Source organism: Electrona antarctica (assembly GCF_951216825.1).
Source record: "Electrona antarctica genome assembly, chromosome: 13".
Lineage (NCBI taxonomy): Eukaryota > Metazoa > Chordata > Actinopteri > Myctophiformes > Myctophidae > Electrona > Electrona antarctica.
The window spans coordinates 20,604,547-20,628,910 of record NC_136794.1 but is presented as its reverse complement, the minus strand read 5'-3'; the positions used below and the strand labels follow the sequence as shown (position 1 = coordinate 20,628,910).

Sequence of the window (24,364 nt, the reverse complement as noted above, 5' to 3'; positions counted from 1 at the left end):
GAGGGCCCTCAATATATATATATATATATATTATATACCCTCCTCAATATATATATATATATATATATATATACATATACACACACCCGCCTACACGCTGTATTTATTTATCTTTCTTGTGAGGGTTTTAATCCTAAACAATACAATAATACAAGGGAATGCTGCCTGCGAGGCTGCGACTGCGAGGGCGTTCAACCGATACTGCACTCTCTCTGGCCAGTGGCCACTTTTCTTCACTCAGCCAATGAGCGCCCTCAGAAGTCGGCACTCGGTTCCGCAACTACAGGGTCGATTGTATTATGTGAAGTTTGGAGTTGAGTTGACACAGATATTGATTAATATGAACTGAATTAAGAAAAACGTAAGCATGACAATCAAAGCATTTCATTGTGGTTTATTTTTGTATGCAGCAATCTGTAGTAGGCTATATTCACAATCAAAACTATATTTAGTATTGTACTGTAATTAATCAATATTAAGGCTATATTCATGGTGTTTGATTTTCTAAATTAACACATAAAATGTATGCATGTGTGTGTGTGTGTGTGTGTGTGTGTGTGTGTGTGTGTGTGTGTGTGTGTGTGTGTGTGTGTGTGTGTGTGTGTGTGTGTGTGTGTGTGTGTGTGTGTGTGTGTGTGACATGCCAAAATGAATAGAAACTGGTTAAAGTGCAGATTTGAAGGCATATATTTATCATACTATAGGCTATACAACATTAAAGTGCACAGTTCAGTGTGTGCCAGATTCACAATCCAGATTACAGTGCCAATGTTTATGACACATACTGTAGTAGACTATGGCATTTTTCTTACAGTATCTTGAGCATTTTTGTAAGATGCTGTCAGTGCAAGTGTATTAATATTAGTCTGGATAAATGAAAGGCCATATTTTAAGACATATTTTAAAACCTGAGGACGGATCACAGCATTTAACAGTATTGCAGTCACGTTGTCAGAACTTCCTGTTGTGTAGCTCTGCGACCCTTCGTAGAGCGTCTCTTTGGTGTGGGCACAGTTGTGTTTTACTGCTCAGCTCCTGCCACTGGATAACTTCTGCAGAACCATGGCTGCTGCCCACCTGAAGAAATAATTAAACCAAACAATTGAGTTTGGATTCAGTTGTTCTAATACAGCAGCAATCACTTATTTCAAATGGTGGACATCTTATTTTGGAATGAAAGTATTGGCATTGTACATAATTGTACAAACAAAATATTTGAGTCCTCACCAAATGGTTGATGTCTGACATAAGCAGGCCCTGTCTGTCCAGGTGAATGTTTAGAACTGTGGTTTCTACCCAAGCATGATCTGTATTCTTGCAGTCATCCACGTAGCCCTCAAACACCTAAAGAATATAAATGTACGTATACTGTTTGTTCAAAAACATCTGTATTTGCATTAGTTTCATTATCAGTTACACAGAAACAGGAATGAAACAGATGAGGGGACCGGGGTGAAGAGAGAATGGCAATAATAATGATATACCATCTGGAAATGGAAACGTCACAGGTTCCATGTCAAAAATCACACCAGTGTGAAGTGAGGGGCGCTTTACCAACCCTTATCATCTTACATCGTGATATCATAACATAACATCATATGCCGATTTGCTCAGTGACAGACAAAACAAACATTAAACTCTCCATGCCGTTTTTGAGTGGTGCAAACCACTCCAACGACTGGCTTTGTACCCGTGTTCGTACCAAAAAAATTAGCATGGTTGCTATGGTTAGTATGTGACGTCACTGACATAGCTGATCAGACTATATAAGACCTTGCACCACTCAGTTCACACGGGTGTGATTTTTAATGTTTGTCTAGGAAAGACAAACATTAAACCTGTGTATAGGAGGGGCTAGCGCCCCTCAATAATAGCTGACCTTCCTATGTGTCCTTGAGCAAGGCAGCTTATTGTTAGTTTCCCCACATAGGAGTGTCAGATAAATGGCCAATTGGAAGTAATTTCGAGATTTTGTTGAAACTGCTTACCTTGGTTCCATGTCTGACCTTTGCTTTTATTTTTTCAAAGAGCTGATTCCCCATGATTCTTGTAAGCGTCACTGGAAGGAGTTCATCAGATTGTACAGGCCCCTAAACACAACGTTTCAAAATCAAAACACAGTAGGCCTATACTGTGTTGCATGACCGTGTCACTCGACAAGAATCAAGTATTTTGTATTATTTTTATTTAGGACATGTCGCTCGACAACATGTCCGTATAAGTATAAACTTAACCACCTTAAGTCAAAGCATAAATTAACCCCAAGTCTAACCCAGCCAATCTGAACAAAATGGTTAACACAGCTCTCATGTTAACAAACTGCCAAGCTCACCCCAGGCAGGGTCCAGGTCCCTTGAGTCTCATTCCAAAGAGCCAGAAACTCCAAAGAAGATCGCTCAGCATCTCGCCATCTAAAAACACATACATTTACAAGGGCTCAGTTCATCATGTTTTTTCCTGAAACAATATGCTGTTGATGATACTGGTTTGAGAACATAACACACACCTACCGTGTAAGAACAGGGTCTATGATCAGGTTAGCACCCAGGTGGCCGAGTACACCTCTTCCCCTGATGCCTGTTCTCCCTCCCGGGTTTCTTATGAAAGGATTATAACAGGAACGATGAGCAATATGACATATCAAAACATGTTTGTTATAATAATACCTGTTATTTAAAGTCACATGTCTCATATATGTATCATACCTGTAATTATCCAAGAACAGAGACTCTGATCTGTGAAAGGCAAAGAAAGTTTTAGCGTAGATTGATTAATACCTCGACACTGGTTCCTTTCCATCAGATGACACACAACCTCTTAGGAGCCAGGGTGATTAAATCACTTAGTTTACATAAAAACGTACCCATCAGTCTGGTCTTTGAGATTTTCAGAGACATGAAAAGGGGGCATGTATGAGCTAAAGCTGACCTAGAAAAGACAGGATATTACTTATTAAATCTAATAAACCCAAACGGTTATCATGCAGCAGCCATTGATTATCAGGTAATGAATGTCAAGTACCTCCCACGGCACCTTCTCCTCAGGCACAGGAAAGCGAGTGACATTGCTGTCTGGGTAATGGAACTCCCGGGCATTCACATGAAACTTGTCACATTCTCTTTCTGACATTTTTCTCCTCGTTTCTGGAGAGTCACTTTTTGAGGCTGTAATTGAAACTGGTGAGGATACAAGCAGCTGAGGCAAAGTCATGTCAAATTCATTGTGTGGCGCATTTTGTCAGAAAAATAATCAAGCATTCAAATATGTGTGTAGAAGACAAGAAATGAAGACGTAAAAAAACATAAGTTCAGGAGGGAAGACCTAAACCGGAGAACAATCTCCTCGTCCATGTAATCGCCCCTAATTTGGCTGATATCAATCCCTCTCACGCCCACCTGATTCAATCATTCTGATAACAGCTCCTCTCTTATCTCCTCCCCAAAACCAATCAAGGGTTGTATTTATACATGACCACCTTCACCTGCCATTTTCGATCAGTTTCTTGCATCCCTCCAAGTCCACCACCCCAATCTCCACACTTTCTCGTGAGCTCCACTAACATTTCCTTATCCTTTCCTTCAGGTTCCTGATGGGGGTCTTCAGGAGTAAACTGGCACACACTGCTCCATGAACCCCAAAGCCCAAATACTCAGGGTTCATTCCCCCGGGAGCCACCAACTACCACCTACTCCTGGACTAAGCACCCCCATCTTCACCACACCAACCTTCGTCCCCCTTCCCCTTCCCCTCATCTTCATCACACCCCCCTTTGTCCCATTGCCCCTTCACTCCATCTCCATCACGGCACCCTTCCCCTCATTTCCCCTCCACCCCATCCTCACCACGTCGCTCTCGATCACCCAAATGCCACATCCGCTCGTTAATACTATGCATCCCTTCATCCTCCCATTCATCCCCTCATCCCACTTGCCCGTCCTCCCTCTAACTTCACATCCCCTCCCTAACACCATTCATTGTTTTATCCTCCCCTTCATCCCCTCATCCCACTCGCCCTCAGCCCCCCCCACCCCCCCCTCCATTGCTCCAAACTTTACCTCACTCTACTTCTCACCTTCGACCCTCCTCCCCTCATTCATCCATCCCTCAATCAATCTCCATCAAACCATGTTGTTCTATTCAATAAATGCAACCAATTCGATTATTGTTTGATGGTGTGGTCTTTACTAGTGAAAGTGTTAATAAAATGTGTATTTCAGATACTAACTCAGTTGTGGTGGTTCCTCTTTGGCCACACGACCCTGAGATTTGAGACTGTCCATAATCCACTGCAGAGCTTTGGCTGACTGGAAAACCTGATGAGATGAAAAGAACTGGGTCAAATACTGTCACTCTCAAGCATCCAATATACATACACGATTGAGCGAGTCAAGAACGATGTCAAGTTGTGAATCAACCCTGCATTCATACAGCAGTATAACAGTGGCTGCTTAAGGCTAATTTTTACTTTGTCATATGCCTGTATCGCTCTACAGAAATGACACGAGTCATGTAGAAAACGCATCATTTCTGTCAAGCGACGTGCGACGGCAGCATCTTATTAGCTATCATACAGATACAGATGCAATGCAGCAATAACTGAAGATGTGCTGACAACCTGCTCCTCGAGTTGAACAAGTCTTTTCACCAAAGCAGCAGAACTTGTCTCTTCCTCCTGCTCCAACTGTTCTGTTATGGTGGTAACCCTGAGGACATAAACAAGCACATACTTTTAACAAGTAACCTCTGGAGTGAATTTAAAAAGGGGGGAAAATAAACTTGAGATTACAGAGGCACCGCTGCATGTTGCATTGCCTCAAAGTGCACTAGGACATTTCTAGGGAGCTAATAAAGACATATACTTTTGAGCGGTGTCTAGAATGCGGCGTTCCATGCTCTGACTCTGAAAATGCCGGGTGGACACCAGGTAGTTGTCCTTCATTAAGGCCTCCCAGGACAGCAGTTCCTCTTCTTCTGCTTTAGGCAACTCATTCTCTGAGGAAACAGGAATATGCATGTTATAATATAAATGGGACAAATTTGGCATGGGCGGCGGCATGGTGGTCCGGGCACCCTAGGCTGCAATGCCAGCCTGTCAGCATGTCACAGGTTAGAATATTGATCCCGACAACCTTTGCTGGGTGTCATTCACCATCTCCCCATTTCCCGTCAGTCTATCTACTATCCTATCAACACCCAGGCACATAAAATGCATTCATTCCATATCTCTCTTGCTTAAATAACACAAAAACATGGGTACATTTGAAGACATTGCATTGCCTTAAATTAATTGTTGCGACCGTAGGTGACCGTCAGTCAGTCACGCCTCCAAGACATATTTAGGAAGCAGAATAGCACAAAATCTCAAAATAGAAAAATTATGTTTTCACCTGCCATGTCTCGCCTTATGAAACTGCAGTTAAATCAAAATGGGGACAGCAATTCTGCCCCCAATTTGATATCCAGCAGTCCTCAATCAACAGGTCTGATGTCCAAAATTGTCCAAAACACACACACACACACACACACACACACACACACACACACACACACTCAGCACTTACTGAACTCCTTAGATTTGATGGGGGGCTTGCGCAACACCATGCGCCTGATGAAGATGTAGAGATGGCTGAGGATGATGAAAGGAGGAGGGGCAGCGGGGCGGCTGTAGTACTCCTTGATCAGCTCATACCTCTGGAACTTCCAGATCCTGTCCGTGTTGTCCTGCACCTCCTGGAAGGTAAAGCTACGAATGAACAGAGAGGACGAGACGAGGAAAAGACAAAGAATAATTGGTGTCAATTCTTTACACCATTATATTTCAACTTGAGGAGAATGCATAATCTCTCCCATTAATAGGTTGAAAAGCGCTTACTTACCTTACATTGATACATACCTGCTTTCACACATGCTATCTGAATATAGATATGTCTTTATTTGTTCAATTTAACCTGTTCTCTATCTGTATCTCTATCACTGGTTTGTATTGTATCACTTTGCTCTCACTCTGCCTCTGTCTTCCTTCTTCTCACAGAATACTACAAAATGGTCTGATTCTGATACCTACAAATGTTACAATATGTATTATGAAGTGAGTCAGTCACTGTCATGCAGATATGATTGAACCAGAGCACAGATGCATCACAAGGTGAACTCACTTGAAGATGGCTATGAGGAGGTTGAGTAGCAGTATGTTGGCAAAGAGCAAATAAACACAGAGCAGGATGATGGTGAGCCACTCTGGGAATGCTGGCCTTTGGTTGTCATTGAGCACAGGACACTTAGGCTTCAGAGGATCTGTGCCATTTACAGTGCAGGAGTTTATGTCAAACTCAGCATCTGTAGAGGGCATGGAGGAAGAAATACTTAACATGGTGACATTTAACTTCCAGCAATGGGAGTTTGAACTACAGAAATGTCAATACGTTTAGAATAGAACTACAACATGGTGTTGAATAAAGTGTCTAAGGAAGCAAAGACCTCCAGCTTAACTGTCAAAAAAGCTAGAAAGTATCTGTCTGTGCTACCACAATGTCACTTCAGTAATGCGTTCTCTAAATGTACTTATTTATACAGTGTGATTCAACTTGAAAAAAAGTTCCAGGTATGTGTACAAGTATATCATGCAGCTCAAAATCAAATACCAAAAAACACAAGCAACTGGTGTCTTAGGTGGCTAAACTAGTTAATGAATGACCATGTACATATTTGCCCGTAGCTTAGTGGGTACAGAGGTCATCTGGTAATCATAATGGCACTGGTTCGTGAATGTCATTTTCTCTGTTTCTCCACTGACTAATCTAAATGTTTTAAAATAATGTTTACTAAACAGGAATAGAATGGTCCTTCGGCACTCACTATCAATATTTGAAGGGACATTCCCAAAAATGATGAGGTAAGGTTCGTACACAGCGCCCCGGACAATCCAGTCCAGCCGGTCCTCGTTGTGTATGAGGATGGCCTGTTTGGCCACGCCGTACGCCACCACCCAGATACTCAGCAGGAACATGAAGAAAAACATATCCATCATCTGCGGGGCAGAGAGACAAAGACAAACGATAAGGACGATAATTGTACTGATGGCTGGTATCAGAATGGAAATATGTCTTTAAACTTTGTTACCTTTTGTATTCATTATAGCAATTTACAAACAACTGCATATCAAAACTTTCACTGGGAAACGTTTTTACTCTTGTACGTTGTATTAGTATCTATCCTACCAGGATAGAAAACCAGCAGTACTTGGGGACCAATATCGTACTAGATAAAAAATATGTTTTGAAGCATCATGCTGTCAATATTCACAATATCAGAATGGACTATCTTATCCATCTTCGATAGATCGATCCATCTTCTCACCATTCTCCTGACAATGATGATCTTGGGTCCCAGGGTTCTACTGATAGTGAAAATGGCCATCAGACGGAGGGAGAAGACTATGAAGTCAATGCAGAGGAGGATTTTACCTGCATAGAACAGCTCAGTCTTTAACCTAGAAGAGGAGAGCATAGACAGTCATAGCTAACCCAACAACGTGTTAATCTTTAAATGACATCTGCCTTTCTCAGAGGGGTGACACTCACCTGAAGGCAAGGCCGATAATGAAGAGGACAATGGAAAGCACATCTAGGATATTCCACATCTCATTGATGTACATCCTTGCCTTCTTACGGAACCCAAATCCATCAGGGTCATGAAAAAGCTGAAACAGGAAGGATGGGCAAAAATATAAACAATGCTGTTTTAATGCAGTCATCAGTTAATGATGAGAAGTGATGAGAGGATCATCATTGTAAAAGCTGTGTTTTCATTGTTTGTCTGTGTCTTTGTGCACATGCAGTATGTTTCATGAATGAATTTCCGCAACAGATGGATTAAAACCCTGATTTAGGTTGTTTTTGATTGAGTCAACCCCACTGCAGTTGTCTTACCTGTCTGACCTCCTCACACACCAACGAAGTGAGCCAGATGTAAAGCAGTATCTCGGTCCAGGAGGGCGTGGCCTGGAAGTCAACCATCAGCACCACAGCAAACAGGAAGAGGAAGGCAAAGTAGGACACGATGTTCCAGTAGAACTTGACCTGAGGAGAGCCGTACAGGCTGAGCAGTCTGGACCAGCCTCCCAGGGGCCTCAGGGCGTTCAGAACGGGAAGGGTGCTGAGGAGAGCACCAGAAGTCACTGATGGATACGTTGGACTTTTTGCACGCGCGTGCGTGCGTGTGTGTTAAAAACAATAACTGTGGTAAATAAAAAAAGGTTCCCTAGTAAACTCCTTGATAGCTAAATTATTACAATTTCCAAAAAAGTAATTAGCTTTTGTCTTTTAAGTGCCCAGAAACCACTCCGATTCAGGTAGGGAGTGGATACCAGCATGTACTACAGAACACTGTTTCACAAACTGTGGGTCACGGAACGACTCTTGTGGATCACAAGTGAATACCCTGTCCCCCCTCCTTTTTGAGTGGTGTAAACCACTCCTACAACTGGCTTTGTTAGTCTGTCTGTCTGTCTGTCTGTGCTCAAAAAATGAGCATGGTTGCTACGGTCACCCAGTTCACCCAGGTGTGATTTCATTACGTCAGACATTACGTCAGACCACAGCTGATCAGGCTATATAAGACCTTATACACCACTCAGTTCACACGGGTGTGATTTTTTATACATTGGAAAGAAATTCAAACCCTTTTCCCAAAGAATTTCATGAATTAAATTTAAACAATCAAAAGAAAATCCATAAATTCCACAAATGTAACTTTAAGTGGAGGAGAGAAAAGCACTGTGAGCTTGTAGATCTGCTCTTTTCACTCATTTGAGTCCCGGGGAGACATCAAAGTTCTCTTTTGGGTCACTCATGTGGTTTAGGAACCACTAGAACACTATAAACATTCAAACACATGCTTGCATTATATGCATAGTGTTCACATTTCTGCTGTAAGCATTGAAATCATACAAAGCACACAGCTATTGTCCACTTACGGAACAAAGGTCTTTCTCCGAATGGAACTTCCTGTCACAGTCTCCATGGTCATCATCTCCTCACTCCGCTCTGCTTCTCTTTGGATGACTTCATCACGTCTTTTTTTATTCACAAAGAAATTTAAAACACATGAAAATATGACCTGTTTGGTAACAATTATACTGTATATCTGCATCGCATGTCTATAATGCATTATAAGCATACGTATATGGCATTATAATCTGCCTATAACACAGTTATAGTTATAAGAACTTTAAAATAAAGCATATTATAATTACTTATACGGTCAAATATGATATCATATTTCATATGCTGAACACAGATATTTTTCTTTGCAAGGATCATAGGGTTTGATTGATTGATTGATTGAATACCTTGGAAACATGTTGAAACAGTATAGCAAGTGCAATTTAAAGGTATATTCAGTGATTTGACTTAATCTAAATATCACTTATTTTTTCTTTTTTTCTGGATAATCCTCCCTACTATAGAGTGTGCTGACCATATAAGGAGTTCCTCCCTGTCCCCAGTGAGCCCCTGGGGTCAAAAAACCCTAGTTTCAGTTTTGGTGGCGGGTGGCAAAGCCTTCATCCAATCAGGATGAGAGGGGCCTTCCTCCAATCATGATCGAGTGGGGACGGGCCTTGGTGCACATGCTGTTGGCCTGTTGCACTTCCCCCCACTGTAGAGCGTGCATGTGCACATTTTGTTACCGGGGCGGACTGGGTGGTTTTCCAAATCACTCAAATCACTGAATGCTCCTTTAACTTATTAAATTAAGTATTTAAGTATGCTAAAAAAGATAACGCAAAATGCCTGGCTCGTTTCCATTGTGGTCCTATGATCCAGGGTATTATTAATTGCCATAGTTGAATTACATAATGTATTGTAATCACTGTTATAATGCATTATAGTGTGACCTGTGACTGAGTGCTGTCACCTATAGTGTCCTGAAGTTACCGTATAAGCAGAAACGTTTGTGTAGTTCTTGAAGAAATGTAATTATATTTATTTTACTTAAAGCACCATAGTGACTTCACCCACACTATAATACATTATACAGTTAATACAATAAAAAACATTATTGTGAGAGCAATTTTGGTCCATTTTGGACCATTGGTCAGTAAGTTTTAGGACTCCCATTAAGTTGTTTCCCTACATCTATTATGTCCACCTTTCATAATAAATAATGAATAATAAATAATAAGGAACAGGACTCAGGAGGCTTGACTGAAGCCAGTCGTGGACTGGTGTCTCCAGACATTTGATTTATCCAAAGTGTGTGCTTTACTGCCACCATGTGGTGATAGATGTGTACAGCTTTGAATTTAGAGTATAATGTTATTTTGGTAATACAGTAATAATACAGACTACTAGCATTGTTGTAACAACTAAATATCTATAAAAACATTATATAGGCTATACTGTAGCTACTTGTGTACCATTAGGTTTATAATGCCTTATGACAGCTCATAACAATTCATTTATAACAAAAACAAAAGTGAGGGGCGCTCTTATCATCATCTCTTTCTGGCCAATCACAATTTCCGTCCTCACTTTTCCGTCTTCACTTTGCTGCCCTCACTTTTATCTTCAAAATGTACTTTGCTCAGCCAATCAAATCATCGCTATGGGGTGGACAGCCATCACAAGCCAATGTTTGTGTTTACACAAACCCGGATAGCTGTACTGGGCTTGCGCCCCTCCAAAATGAAAAATGCAGTTTTTACTTGAAAGACTGTTATTTTCAGCGAGCCACACCGACATACAACAAAGTATAAAGGAGGCTTATAAGAACCACCAACCTAAAAGCCACAAAACCATGAGTGTAGATAAGGGGGAAGAAGAGCATACAGGTCAGCACTCTCCACACAGGATTGTCCACCGCTAGCTCCCCACACCAGATCTGGGTCAACAGAGCCTGAGGAACGAAGACACTTTTTTAAATTCCATAAATTAGAACAAATATTTAAGAAGTAGTCAAAATAGCCGATCTACAAGCTCAACGCGATGTTGTGAGCTTGTAGATCTGCTATTTTCACTAGTTTGGGTCCAGAGCGAATATCTAATTTCTTGTTTGGGTCACAGGCTGAAAAGTTTGGGAACCACATGTTTAGATCTAATATCTACATCTCTGTTATATTCAAATAGAGATGTATACACAGGAACAGCATTTTGTGTAAATAATCACTGAGATGCTGATTTAGGTTTTATATACTAGATATATTTTAAAGTCACATAATAATCCAACTGAGGGTACTGTACCTGTACCCCTGACTGAGCCACAAAGCTTTTGTCATCTGCCTCTAAGGCCAGTCTAAGGCATGTGGTCCACCCCCAGGACGGCGAGACTCGAACCAGCAACTTCTGTGCTCGTGCCTCATCACCGCAATGGCACTCGCTGAACACACCTGGAACAAGCACACACACCTTCTTCATTTCAAGGACCCTCGGTTTGATATAATATAATATAATATATAATATAATATAATATAATATAATATAATATAATATAATATAATATAATATAATATAATATAATATAATATAATATGATCTACATACAATGTAAAATCGTCAGTGTCTGTCCCCAGACCCTATGTGGAGAAACAGTGGTGTACCTATGGCATGCCTCTCATAGTGATTGGCTAGCTCTCTCATTCCCTCCGCCTCGTCTGCATCGCCGACCTCTTTAGCCATCTTCTTCAAGATCTTACTGGCCGCCAGAGCAGCAGATATGCAGTCTCTGCACTGTACACGCGCAACACACACACACACACACACACACACACACACACACACACACACACACACACACACACACACACACACACACACACACACACACACACACACACACACACACACACACACACACACATACACACACACACACAAGCAAGTATAGGTTCAAGTATAGGTTCATGCTAAGATCAAAGTAAAACAAATAAATGGCTGCCATGTGATTATGGTCAATGGCATTTATCACCTGCTGCCAGGCAATTTCAGCGAGGTCCTTATTGTTCTGGAGCACAGCCCACAGGAAGAGGTCTCTCCCTGGGTCTCTGAAGGCCTCATCTGTTCCTTCTGTGTGCTGCAGCTCCGCCTGACCTTTGACAGGAAGCTGAAGGAACAGTAACAGAAAGTACTGAATAGCAGATTCGAAGATTACCATTACATTTCATTGAAGTTACAGCAGTGTGGCCTTCTTCGGGGATGCTCATTGTCTATAATGGTCTATTCAACCTTCTGTGTATTTATAAACGGAATGCCACATGTTGGTCAGACAGACATAGAGAATGGCTTGCTGTCTGCCCTTTGCAGCGCTGGAAAGTCAATAAGTACATTTATTTAAGTAGAAGTATTTGTTCAATTTCCAATACTTTTATTTGTACTCCACTACATCTCAGAGGTAAATATTGTACTTTTACTCCATTACAATCATTTGAAAACGTTAGTTACTAGTTACTTTGTAGATTTGTGATTATTATTACAAAACATACATTAACCACTTCAGCCCTATATACATTTCTGCCAGACATTTGAAAATAGCCGATCTACTATTGCCGATTATTATGTAGATCTGTTAGTTTTAAAATGTTTTTATACATTTGAAAACTTGTGATATGAGACATTCTGCATAATGAGAGTACTTTCTATTTTTTGTACTTTTTACATTTTGATGCCAACACTTTTGTACTTTTACTCAAGTACATTTTAATTTACATTAAAACAGAGTATTTCTGTATTGGCATATTGATTTACTTAGTAAAAAATCACACCCGTGTGAACTGAGTGGCGCAACTCCACCCCCCCCCCCCCCCCCTCTCTCTCTCTGTCTCTCATTAGCAGGCAGCAGTGCAGCACTATCTCTCTCTCTCTGTTTCTGGCACAACAGCGCCACTTTTGGTAGTCATTGGTACTCGTGCTCATAGTGACATAGTTAGTTAGGTAAACACATAGGTGGTCACATAGTCACGGACATTGCTGTTCGCACCACTCAAAAAACATCATTACTTTTTCCACCACTGGCCCTTTGCTATGCCAATGCCACTCACCACAGACACGGAGGTGTCCTCAGTGTCGTCCCTGTCCATGTTCAGAGTGTACCTCGTGCTGGACAGAGGGTAGAGCGGCTGGGTGAACCTGCCCAGCAGGTGGCGCACCTCCTCTGAGACATGAGCCATGGAGATGATGGTGCTTCCCATTGAGCTGGGTCGACTACTCCTGATGCCAACCATCTTCCCCCAGCCGCTTCGGTCATTTTTCACCCGCTTTGCCAGCTTACGGAGGAAGTAGCAGCTCGGCAGTTGGTTGTAGAGTTCACACAGTGTGTCTTCCTCCTGGAGGAAATGCCTCAGAGACACTCCGTTGTCCAGCAACAGATGGACAAACTGAGCTTTGTCGCCCACCAGTGCTGAGAACATGGCCTGTTCGAGGTCACTGGACTAGAGATTGGACAGAAAGAAATGGCAGGAGGATGGACATTGTTATAAGCTACAGTATACATATTATTGTCATAGACTACTCATCAACTTCTGTTGGCTGTTAGACCCAGAAACAATATCCGAGATATGTTTAGTTGACCTGGAGGCTCACAAATCTGTCCGTCCCGTTGGATTGGTTAGACATAAGGTTGGTGAGGGGTGTGTTAAGGGGGTGCATACTTAGTTTAGACTAGTCATTGGTTAGACATGGGTTAAGGTTAGGTTTAGGTGTGCTGTCCCATGGGAGGTTAGGTTTAGGGTTCCATCCATCCATCCATCCATGATCCATTCTCTACCACTTATCCGGAATTAACAGTTATGGCAGAGAATCCCAGACTTCCCTTTCCTGGGCCACATTTTCAAATTTTGACGGGGGGATCCTGAGGCGTTCCAAGGCCAACATGGATATATTATGTTATGTACCTTCCATTGGCTCTCCTCTGTGAAGATCTCAGTTTCAGCTATGTCTACCCGGTTCCAGGCCACAGCCAGCTCCAGTTGTCTCTGCAAGTTTTCTCTGCCCAGGGACTCACTGCTCCTGGAGGCTAAGAGGACAACAAAACACATCTACATGAATGTTGTTTGGCTGGTACGTGTGATGATCCAATTAGTCTAATGAGATGCCAGTTTGCTCAAGGATCAGACTTTGCGAATACTATGCCCTTTAAATACTATTTATAATTATTATAATTTATGTCATTCCTCTGTGGTGCTACACAGATTTCATGTTAACAGGAATGCAATCAAGGGACACAGATATTGATCTGATCAAGCATATCTATCAAAGCCAAAATGCTTTAGAAAAGACTTGTTTGGGTCACATGAATAAACTCGTACTTCCACATTTATGCTCATATTAGATCAATAATAAAGGGCAGAGAAGAATTAGATGAAGTGATGAATCATCATACTCCTAGTGTGAGTGTAGTGGACCATTAAGGATACTGGCTGAGAACGTTTGAGATCTAAATTTTAGATTAGTATGCTTTTGACACCATGCATTATGTCTTATTGGGTTAGGCTAGTCGTTTAGGACATCAACAAGAGGCAATGTGAGCTTTAGACAAGCACTCTATGTCCTATAAATCTCTCTAGAATAGAAACGCTTTGCAAGTTTATCTTACGAAAAAATATCTGCAATGTCTTGGGTTTCAAACTTCAGCACATTTGATATAGCTGTTTGGTCACTAGGTTTTTCTGAGAGGGAAGAGTACACCTGCTGAGAGCTTGCTTGGCACAAAGCCTGTCTGTATCTCTGTTGGTCGATTGCTGTACACTAGATTCTTTATTCCAGGAAGGGATTGAACATCTTCGATTGAGGTCAGACATGTCATATATCATGATGCGTTGCGACGGATTGTGAGCTTATTGATCTGCTAATTTCGCTGAATGTTTGCCCCAGAATAGGGACGCTAGGTTTCCTTACCATAAGTACCTTATGCCAACCCACCTTTGAGTAGTGCTTGAAGAATAGCCACGTCCACATCCCCGTGATTCTCCTCATTGATTCTGAACACTGTCAGCAGCTGAGGCATCCTGATAATGTCCTGTACCTGGTATAGAGAATGTAGTATAGTATTACAATGACTTTATTTTTACATTTGGACTGTTTTTATATGTTGTATACAATTGTGTTTTTTCTATGGACCTCTTGAGTCTGCAATAAATTCATTCATTCATTCATTCATTCATTCATTCATTCACATAAAAACATTGCTCACTGATCTTGCTGAGCTCTGCGCAATGTAATGTAATGTAATGTTACCTTCTTGGTCCATTCCAAGATCCTGAGGTCAGAGAAGGTGTCATACTCGGCACCAAAGAATTTCTTCAGAAGCTGATGTATGAGGGCAATTGTGACACGGATTATGGGCATCCCCGCCACGCTGGCTATCACATCCGCTATCCGACCTGAACCCTCCAAGATCACACATGGCGTGCCATTGATCATGGCATTGAAGATGGTCTGGGTGAAGAGAGAGAAACCGTCAGAAGAGAGAGAGACATCGAGGCAGGCTGACAGGCGGACAGAGACAGACAGGTACTATACATGGATGATGACTCACATTTAAAGTGCCTGGTCCTCCATCCAGAACTACACACACCACTGGGATTGTCACGCCACTCTCTTGAGGACAACAACATCAGTGTCACTGTCACTGACAGGACGGACAAAAAGAGCACACCTCCTCTCACAAAAATATTGCAATACACCGGTATGTGGACACGGCATCGGTCACCTCACCTCTGTTCCCCAGAGACTGCTGGGAGATGAGTCTCTCCAGACGGCTGCGCAGTTCGATCTCCACGCCGTATCGTCCGTGAGTCCCGTCGTCCACCAGCAGGAAGTGAGAGTGGTTGTTGTCGAGGCAGGACAGCCGGCCTTGCCCTTGCTCGTCCATCACATAGTGAGCAGGGAAGCAACCCTGGGGAATAGAAAGGAATAGAAGAATAAGGAGATATTAGAAGAAAAAACTAAATTAATAATGATGAAGTAGCTACCCTAGCCTCGCGTAGCGATACTAATATCACTATACAATATCTACAATATATACAATATATACAATATGCATTGCAAAGGCAGATGAAGGCTGAATACACAAGACTATAGCTACCCATGAATGGATGTATTTTAGATACTTTGAATAAAATGGGTCTACATTACATGGTTTCAAGTTAAATAATGTATCTAATGCTCATGTAAGCCTTACATCTGGGTGCACCAGGGATTTCCTGTTATGGAGGGTTCCCCAGGTAGCCATTCCGATGGTCACTATCTGTTCGGAGCCGCAACTCAGGGCGTAATCCCTTACTGCCCTCCCCACATGTTTCATCACACCTGTATGTGTACCACCTGTGATGATCCATGCACCTGCACACAACATGAGGATTTGGGACTGAAATTAGATAAGATAAAGAAAACGTTATTGTCCATAAAATCTTACATAAAGTCAGTATACAATGACCTATATGCGGTGCACATAGGTCAAAACGCCACAAACACATTATAGGACAATGGAGAAGTGGAATTTTGAGGCGAGGCTGTATACATACACTGTTTACAGTTATCATCCACTAATCTCTCTCCCAGACCTTAGTATTCTCTCAGTCTCTTTCTCAAACTGTTACGGTTTCGAACCCAGGTTCGAACCCTCCACCTCCACCTTCCACTTCTGGTGTTCCTGGGCACAACCCACTGCGCCGTCATCACTCTTCCACCTAGTCAGGTCCACCTCTGTGTTCCCCTTCCCCTCTGACGAGCTGCCTGGGTGTGGCACTGCACACCTGTTTCCATTCTACAATGATCACCAGAGTCTTCAAAAACCCTGCCTTCCCCCCACTCCTCGCCAGATCTTCCCATAGAAACGCCTGGCAAGTATAGTTGCTCTCTACTCAGTTGCTGTTCGTACTCTGTAGAGCTGTTCTTGTGTTTTAGCTGCAGTATTAGCTGTTTAGCTAATTTGTTTCTCTCATCCTCCAGACCTGGCAATCTGCCGTGCCACTCCTGGATTTCGTCACCCCTTTGTTCTGGACTGTCTGTTTGGCTACCGATCTACAAGCTCGTCTTCGACTACTCTCTTGGATTTCCCCTAAGTATAGTTTTATATTATATATATCCTCATAGATACATATCTACCTAATATATACTATAGAGTATTTATGTATTTATATGGATTTATATATATATCTATACATTGTCATTATCCTGCTTTATTTGGACATTAAACTGCTTAATAGTCTTCCTGTCTCCTGAGTGGTTGCATTTGAGTTCAGAACACAACTCAGTCTTAACACAAACCCTCCGACTCTCGTTCTATCATGATTGTTATCTCTGTCTGGGCTGACCTGTTGTCTGGGCCACTTTGATAAGGCCTCTGTGGAACATGCCCTTGAGATGAGCTTTTAGGTAAAAGTTCTTGGCTCCTCCCGTGACCGAGATCAGCAAGTTGGGAGGCGTAAGATTCCACTGCTCTGTCAACAGCTGGTACAGGACCTGCGGAGAGGTGTCTGCGGACACTCGCACATACTGGAGGCACGCACACACGCACATGCACGCATGTGCACGCACACACAACACACACACACCACACCACACCACACCACACCACACCACACCACACCACACACACACACACACACACACACACACACACACACACACACACACACACACACACAATGAATGCTTTGGCAATATACACATATACAGTATACACACATATACACATTTATGTTTTCTCATGCCATGAAAAGCTCCTTTGAATTGAATTGAATTGAATGCACGTTACACACATGCACAAAGCTTAAGTTATATAGCTCTATGAAAATAACAACACGCATTACATGGCAGAGTGTCTCACCTTGCCAGTTTTCTGTGCCTGGCCACCAAAGTTGATGTCTCCAAATGCATCAGTGGGTCTTTCACAGACATGCCTGTGTTTGTTCCACAACTCTCCTGCGAAGTCCTCCGGCTTCACAGCTTCATCTACATGATGTATCTTGGGGTAGCCGCACTTACACACACCCTCTCTAATGGAGAGGACAGAATCAGTGTTTACACAGTCGAATATTGTACACTGTAACATCCTCTGGTTCAATTCATTCTGAGAGTGTACAAATGTAACCAAATCCATTTGGTTACATTTGTAACCATATGCTTCCCTTGTATTCTCAGTTACAAATAGATAAATGAGCATTGATGCTTTTACTGTACAAAAATGCAATTTGATTTATCCTGGAAATGGATACAATTACCATATAACATGTTATACTAAGACACAGATGATACGTATGATACATTCAATAAAGAAAGAAAGAAAGAAAGAAAGAAAGAAAGAAAGAAATTAAGAAAGAAAGAAAGAAACAAATAAACAAACAAACAAACAAACAAACATCAAACCTGTTCTAACTAAGACAATAGTGCAATATTTTATTATTTCTTCTTTTGTAAGAGTTGCATCCTCTGAACTAGAGGGCAACTCATATCACTCCTGTGATGGCATGAAGCCAGTAGTAGCATCAACAGCAGTGACAAGGTCAAGTCAGGACCTACAGCCATACCTCAGATACCCTGCTTTTCTTCGCAAAGTCCCCAGTTTACACCCTACCTGTTTTCCTCTTCATAGAAGCAGCACTCGTTCTTCTTGATGTTCTCCCTGATCCAGGAGGATAGACAGCAGCGCTGAAAGGAGGGAGACAGACTCAGGTACTTAGAGGTTGTGCTGTCAGCCACAACTTGAACAAAGTGAGGTTCCACTACCTCTGCTTCCCCCATCCTGCAGATGGTAGACACGGGGCAGACCGGTGCTCCTCAGATCTGGGATGGGCTGCAGTTAGGAGGACTGATCTGCTAAACATAAGGGCAGAGTATAGCTCTGCAGGCAGCACTGTAGCTGTATAGCTACTTGCTAGCACCTCTATACTGCATTGGTGATGTCACAGCAGAGCGATAAGTGAGGGCTGCTGAGACAGGCTGAAATAGCATGCCTCTTATTGGAAGCAGGACAGAAAAGGGACAGGGCACACTTCCTGATGCTGGGCTGTAGATAAGATAGTCTACTTGAGATTAGATAGTTGTTAAATTATTGGCTTCTATTCTATCTGTTATTTGTTACTTGCAGATTGAATGGCTGTAGTTATGGGGTAGTAATGTGAAATGATTTGTTCCAAAACCAAAGCAAACAAACTAAAAGTGATACCTACTCTTACAACCTGATTGAGAGTATGAAATGGAAACAAAATTGAAACAGACAATCTATTACGCAAATAGTTATATTACTAAAATGTACTGCACATATATAATTCTAGCTGGCAAAGTGTATGACATTAACTTTCTTCCTACTCAAACAACACTAGATATTTTAACATTTGAAAGCATGCAACAGAAGTCTAGCAGTTACCTGGTCAATAGTAGACAGCACTCGATTTAGACGTACTTTGCCCAACTGAAGCTGGGCATCAGCTTCCTGTGGGTGAATTTTGCTTTCAGATCTCGGCAGCATCTCTGAGGGAGAGAACAAGAGAGTTTGAACATTTGCCATGGTCTGTTTTTTCCACTATGTACTGTATTATGTACTGAGGAAAAAACACAGGACGCATCCCACCAACGGTACAAACTGGCACTTTTGTATTCCTTATACTGACATGTGATGAATAATTACAACCACTGTAAATACCATATATACGTATAGTCAATTCCAATAAAGCTAACATATTATGATTTTTTTAAGGACCTATACTTACGGTACCACATTTTTTAAGTCTGCCATAACACGTTGATCCAATATGATTTCAGTAATGATGAGCTCCCAATGATAACCCGTGGCTGGACAGTGAAGATAGATATGCTTTCCTTATCTCACACTGTAAAAAAGGCTCCTCCCACTCAGAACAATAATAGCCACCCTCCCCACCTAATCTATCTCGTGAAGAAGGCTTTTTGTTGTACAGTAAGGTTTCACATTACTTTGCACCACCAAACCAAGGCACACACTGTAGTGTTACTAGTGTGTGGTGTATTTGTCAAATTAGTTGATACTGATATTATTGATACTGAACATATTGATACTGATGTGAATTCAACACAGAGCTTTGACAATCCAAAACATGCTACAGTAACTTCACTTGTAAAAACTGTCTTTTTAGACATTTCATACACCAGTAAAAAAAGTAGTTTGAGGAGGAATGACCCCTTGTTAACATTCTTACCTTTATCACTTCCCACTTTTCCTTGAATGAAGGACACCAGCAACATCAAGGCGTTTATGATGTGTATAGCATAAAAGGCACATATTCACTTGGAACTGCTGTTGTGCTTGTCTCCCAACTTTACAATACAGTAGCTGTTGCCAGGTGACACCTCAAGAATAGGCCTATATTCACCTAGGGATCTTGTTACTGAATGTCATTTAGTTTGGAGTCACTTGACTGATTGCCATAACAATGTGTATTGTCAACACAAACAAGGCAATCACTGATTGGACAGATTTCACTCATTTGATTTATTGATATGAATGCTCAATTAATACACAGAAAGCCATTTGGTATATTAATGACTTTGGTGTCATTACTATTAGTTATATACTATTTAGTATGAATAAAAAGTTGATAAAACGAAGTTGTCCAATGTGTTTAAGTGTCCAACAAACTTATCATTAACTAGAAAAAGTGCCCTTCTGGGCACAGGTCTCCACCAGGAGGATAGGAATGTGTGTGATGTTTGGCAAAATGTTTAGGAGTGATATAAACATGTTTGTTTGTTTTTTGCAACAATTTTCTTCATTGTGTTGAGGAAATGCAGTCAGATCACTCATAGCATCTCTGAGGATAGAATTCTGGATGAGCAGCATTTTGTACAAAACGGGCCACTCCTGAAGACTTTGGAAGGCAATCTTAGCCAATCAGTGTAGAATCTGATAAATCAAACAGACTCGTCAATGTGTTTTGCAGAAATCGGCCTCATGGTGGCGCTATAACCGGCAGATGTGGAGGGATGCAGGGAAAATGTTTTTCCATGCCTCTAGGGAGTGCGCATACAAAGTTGTACACAGAACGATGCAGTTATAGGTAAAAACAGGAATTTCCCTGTTATAGCGCCACCATGAGGCTGGTTTGGAAAATAAATTGTGTCATGTCGTCCTCAGCCTAGTGGAAATGTGCGTGTATAATTTCACGGAAATTTCACACTGTGTTTGTGATTTGTGGCATTTTGTTCTAAACGGACCAATCATGTGAGCTTTGGAAGCGAATCTTAGCCAATCAGGAAGGAAGATGGGAAATGGTGCAGATCCGTGTTGATCACATGACTATGGAGATAGTGTATACCGAATTGTGTGATGTATGGATAAAATGTGTACGAGTAATCTACAGAAATGTGTTTTGCCTAAATCGGCCTCATGGTGGCGCTATAACAGGTCATTGAGGAATATTTGGGGCAGAGGTTCGTCGTTGGCATCCAGAGAGTGTGTGTGCAAAGTTTGGCATGGATCGGGCCAACGGTGCCGGAGATTAGCTGGTAACAGACAGACGGACGGACGGAAGGAAGGAAGGACGGACGGACGCACACACACACGGACGGAGTGCAAAACATACTCTCTCCCCATGCCTTCGGCCTGGCCTGGTGGAGACAATTAAACATAATCAGATCCTCTCACCTTTGTTGGTTGTGTGTGTACAAATGAACTGGGGGTAAAAGAAAAAACTCAATAATGTCCCATTATGTCCAATAAGATCTTCCCACAGAACATGGGCTTTTTGTGGTCAACAGTAGATATAGCCGACACCAGAGCCTTCTATTGGAGAGTTGTGTCAATGAGGAATCAACAAGGATGGAATCAAGAAGGATTCAAGCCATCCCAACCACAGACTGTTTGAGATGCTGCCACATGAAAAAAGGGTTTCGTAGTCTCAAAGCTACTGGAAATAGACAGCAAAAAAGCTTCTTTCCCCATACAATCAGATACATGAACGAACTGATAAGACCAGAGCGAAACAGGGCAAAGGAAAACGCTAGCATGTCCCCTCCTTCACACCTTTGTCCTCTTCTTGCACTATTATGCTCGAATCCACCTTTCTAAACAACATTTGTTGTTTAGAAAGTAACTTTGCTATTACAGGGAAAACATGGACAAGTACATACTGTATGATCATCGTTTTACTCTTTGTTTGCTCGTTTCTGCACTCATAAAGATTCTATCCTTTCCTATTGTTGCTGTTTGATGTTATCTTTGCTGCTGCATTGTCTGAAGGAAGCCAAACAAAAATAGGTTTTACTCTTATGTACCTGTACACAAGATGTAACAATAAAGGGTAACACTTGCAGATAAGGTTCATGAAATAATGATTAACTAATGAATAAAGTACAACCTTGAATCTTGAATGAGGGGGCAGAAACAGTGCCAATCATGTGGTTCAACATTATGTTCGAAATAGTGACAAACGCTCATACAGTAGATTCCAGTGCATTCCGTAAAATAAAGCTCACTTTCTTTAACCTGCTTTTTTCTTTTCTTGAATTCTTTGTTGTGTTCACATTGCATATGTGCATGCATCTTATTTTTGTTTGTTTTATTTTTATTCATGATGAATGATACTACATAATTGTATTGTTCTGTGATAAATAAAAACAATTGATAACAAAACAAAATGTTTTCGCATATCACATGTTTTCCTAATAACGTGTAGCCCTAGTTTGTACACATATGCACTGCAATATTTGCATGTTTATGGGCCCAATGCGGACTGTATGGTTAGGAGAAGTAAATAGTAATTTGCATCAAATGTCAATCATTTATCGGGGGACTGATCATGATGATTCATCATGATATGTTATTTTTTTTTTATGATCAGTACTAATTTTTTACAAATAAACAGAAAAAACAAACACAAGCGAGAGTCTGACAAGAGTCTGTATAGCCTGCACCTTTGACCCTAGCCTAGGGGAAACTTTTATGACCAAGGTCATTAAATACCAACCACTTCTACATACCATCTCAGAGCTGGGCTATAGGTGCAGACTAGGGAATTGTCCCGATCGGATCAGGTGATTGGAAAGTTCTCTCTCCTGATTGGATAATCCCAACCAGAAAATGAAATTTCTGTTTAGTAAGGAGCTGAAGACCCTTGTTAATGAACAAACATTCTATAGCAATGATTACAGAGCATATAGAGCTATTTAACACTTATTTTAACAAACAAAATACACTTACCGGGTACCCAACCTTTACAGCAGAAGGTGGAATCCAAACCCCAGTGATGATGGTGTATGGAATGGGAAGAAGAGAATCCTTGGGTAGGCTATGAAAATCCAGGTCATGGCAAAAAAGAAAAAAGTCTTTTTTCACACCTACGGAGGACAGATGCGTCGGATAATTGACTGGAGTAGTATTCAAAAATGGAATCCTGCACACTGTCTTCACTTACAGCATTTTACTGAGCAACGTTTCAGTCGTTCAGACCTTCATCGGGCCTGATGAAGGTGTGGTATATGGTGAATCATATAGCATATTTCATAACTACTTGAGTATGAAACTAAACAAGAAGTTCTCTCTTGTCTGAGGTTTCATGCCAAAATGTTCCTTCTGCTGTAGACTCAACGACTCCTTATTTACCATAGTAAAGAATGTTTACACTTCGGCAAAGGCCTATTGTTCTAACCGTTTGAAGCTTGCTCCCCTGGTGAGAATCTAGAACAGGGGTGGGCAACTGGCGGCCCGTGGGCCACATGCGGCCCCCACCTTCACCCAATGCGGCCCACAGGTTAATATCAGAATACTGATATAGTATTGATTTCAGCTGTTGCAATTCCAAACATGCAAATATGACCTGCTTTAATTATACTTAATGACTAGTATTAAATGACTAGTACTTAACGACTAGTATTAGTAGTATTGGCTTTTTGTGTACAATTTGTATTTAGTTCATAAAGTTATCATAACTAAAACTAAATCCATTTGAAAATCAATAAAAAAGGTTACTTTTCAGGTTTCTAATTTAAAAAAGCAAAAGATAATTCGGTATTTCAATTCATATATAGCAAAAATAGCTGATCTACAAGCTCAAAACGCGTCGCGTTTGAGCTTGTAGATCGGCTATTTTTTCTACGACAGTAATATGCAATGCGGCCCTCTGGAGTGAGTGTGGAAATATAGTGGCCCTCTCCACGGTCAAAGTTGCCCACCCCTGATCTAGAACCTTCAGATCAGATGACCATTTGGCGGTAGAGAGAGACTCCTATCTTTCTTGCTGTTGTAGTTGGTTTACTTAAAATGACTCTTAACAATGTTCTGTCATTATAGAATAATGAGAAACGCTATGAAACTAATACTAGTGAGTGCATTTTGTACTGATTTAAAATGTACTATAACACAGCGTATTTTAATGATTATAGTTTCTTTACTGGGT

At 41.4% G+C, this 24,364-nt stretch overlaps 1 protein-coding gene across 2 annotated transcripts; it reads right to left on the bottom strand.

Annotated features, from left to right (window-relative positions):
- Nucleotides 1-663: 663 nt before the first annotated feature.
- trpm2 (transient receptor potential cation channel, subfamily M, member 2) lies at nucleotides 664-23,293 on the bottom strand. 2 transcript variants are annotated; one of them, XM_079518497.1, is made up of 34 exons: nucleotides 23,170-23,293; nucleotides 19,363-19,466; nucleotides 18,571-18,644; nucleotides 17,824-17,992; nucleotides 17,309-17,489; nucleotides 16,174-16,334; nucleotides 15,708-15,888; nucleotides 15,529-15,590; nucleotides 15,228-15,428; nucleotides 14,913-15,015; nucleotides 13,886-14,007; nucleotides 13,034-13,423; nucleotides 11,965-12,099; nucleotides 11,597-11,726; nucleotides 11,241-11,386; nucleotides 10,781-10,896; nucleotides 8,975-9,073; nucleotides 7,929-8,154; nucleotides 7,581-7,699; nucleotides 7,357-7,489; nucleotides 6,856-7,027; nucleotides 6,156-6,336; nucleotides 5,562-5,743; nucleotides 4,860-4,992; nucleotides 4,616-4,703; nucleotides 4,226-4,313; nucleotides 3,022-3,176; nucleotides 2,864-2,928; nucleotides 2,706-2,735; nucleotides 2,511-2,597; nucleotides 2,333-2,411; nucleotides 1,989-2,090; nucleotides 1,228-1,344; nucleotides 664-1,077 (listed from the first exon to the last, which is right to left on the bottom strand). In XM_079518497.1, exons 2-34 carry the CDS (start codon nucleotides 19,462-19,464, stop codon nucleotides 952-954), a joined length of 4,455 nt encoding a protein of 1,484 aa, XP_079374623.1. In that variant the 5' UTR covers nucleotides 19,465-19,466; nucleotides 23,170-23,293; the 3' UTR covers nucleotides 664-951. The 2 variants fall into 2 exon arrangements, with proteins under 2 accessions (XP_079374623.1, XP_079374624.1); XM_079518498.1 differs by lacking the exons at nucleotides 19,363-19,466; nucleotides 23,170-23,293 and adding an exon at nucleotides 18,723-18,820.
- Between the last annotated feature and the right edge of the window lie 1,071 nt (nucleotides 23,294-24,364).

What these genes read in the sequence shown, in the direction of transcription:
- trpm2 (XM_079518497.1), bottom strand. Translation starts at nt 19,464, where the DNA reads ATGCTGCCGAGATCTGAAAGCAAAATTCACCCACAGGAAGCTGATGCC. An exon ending in CAGAGGAGAGCCAATGGAAG is followed by an intron (nt 13,424 to 13,885) that starts GTACATAACATA and finishes TCCAATCTCTAG; the next exon opens with TCCAGTGACCTCGAACAGGC. An exon ending in AGGAGAAGGTGCCGTGGGAG is followed by an intron (nt 2,929 to 3,021) that starts GTACTTGACATT and finishes TGTCTTTTCTAG; the next exon opens with GTCAGCTTTAGCTCATACAT.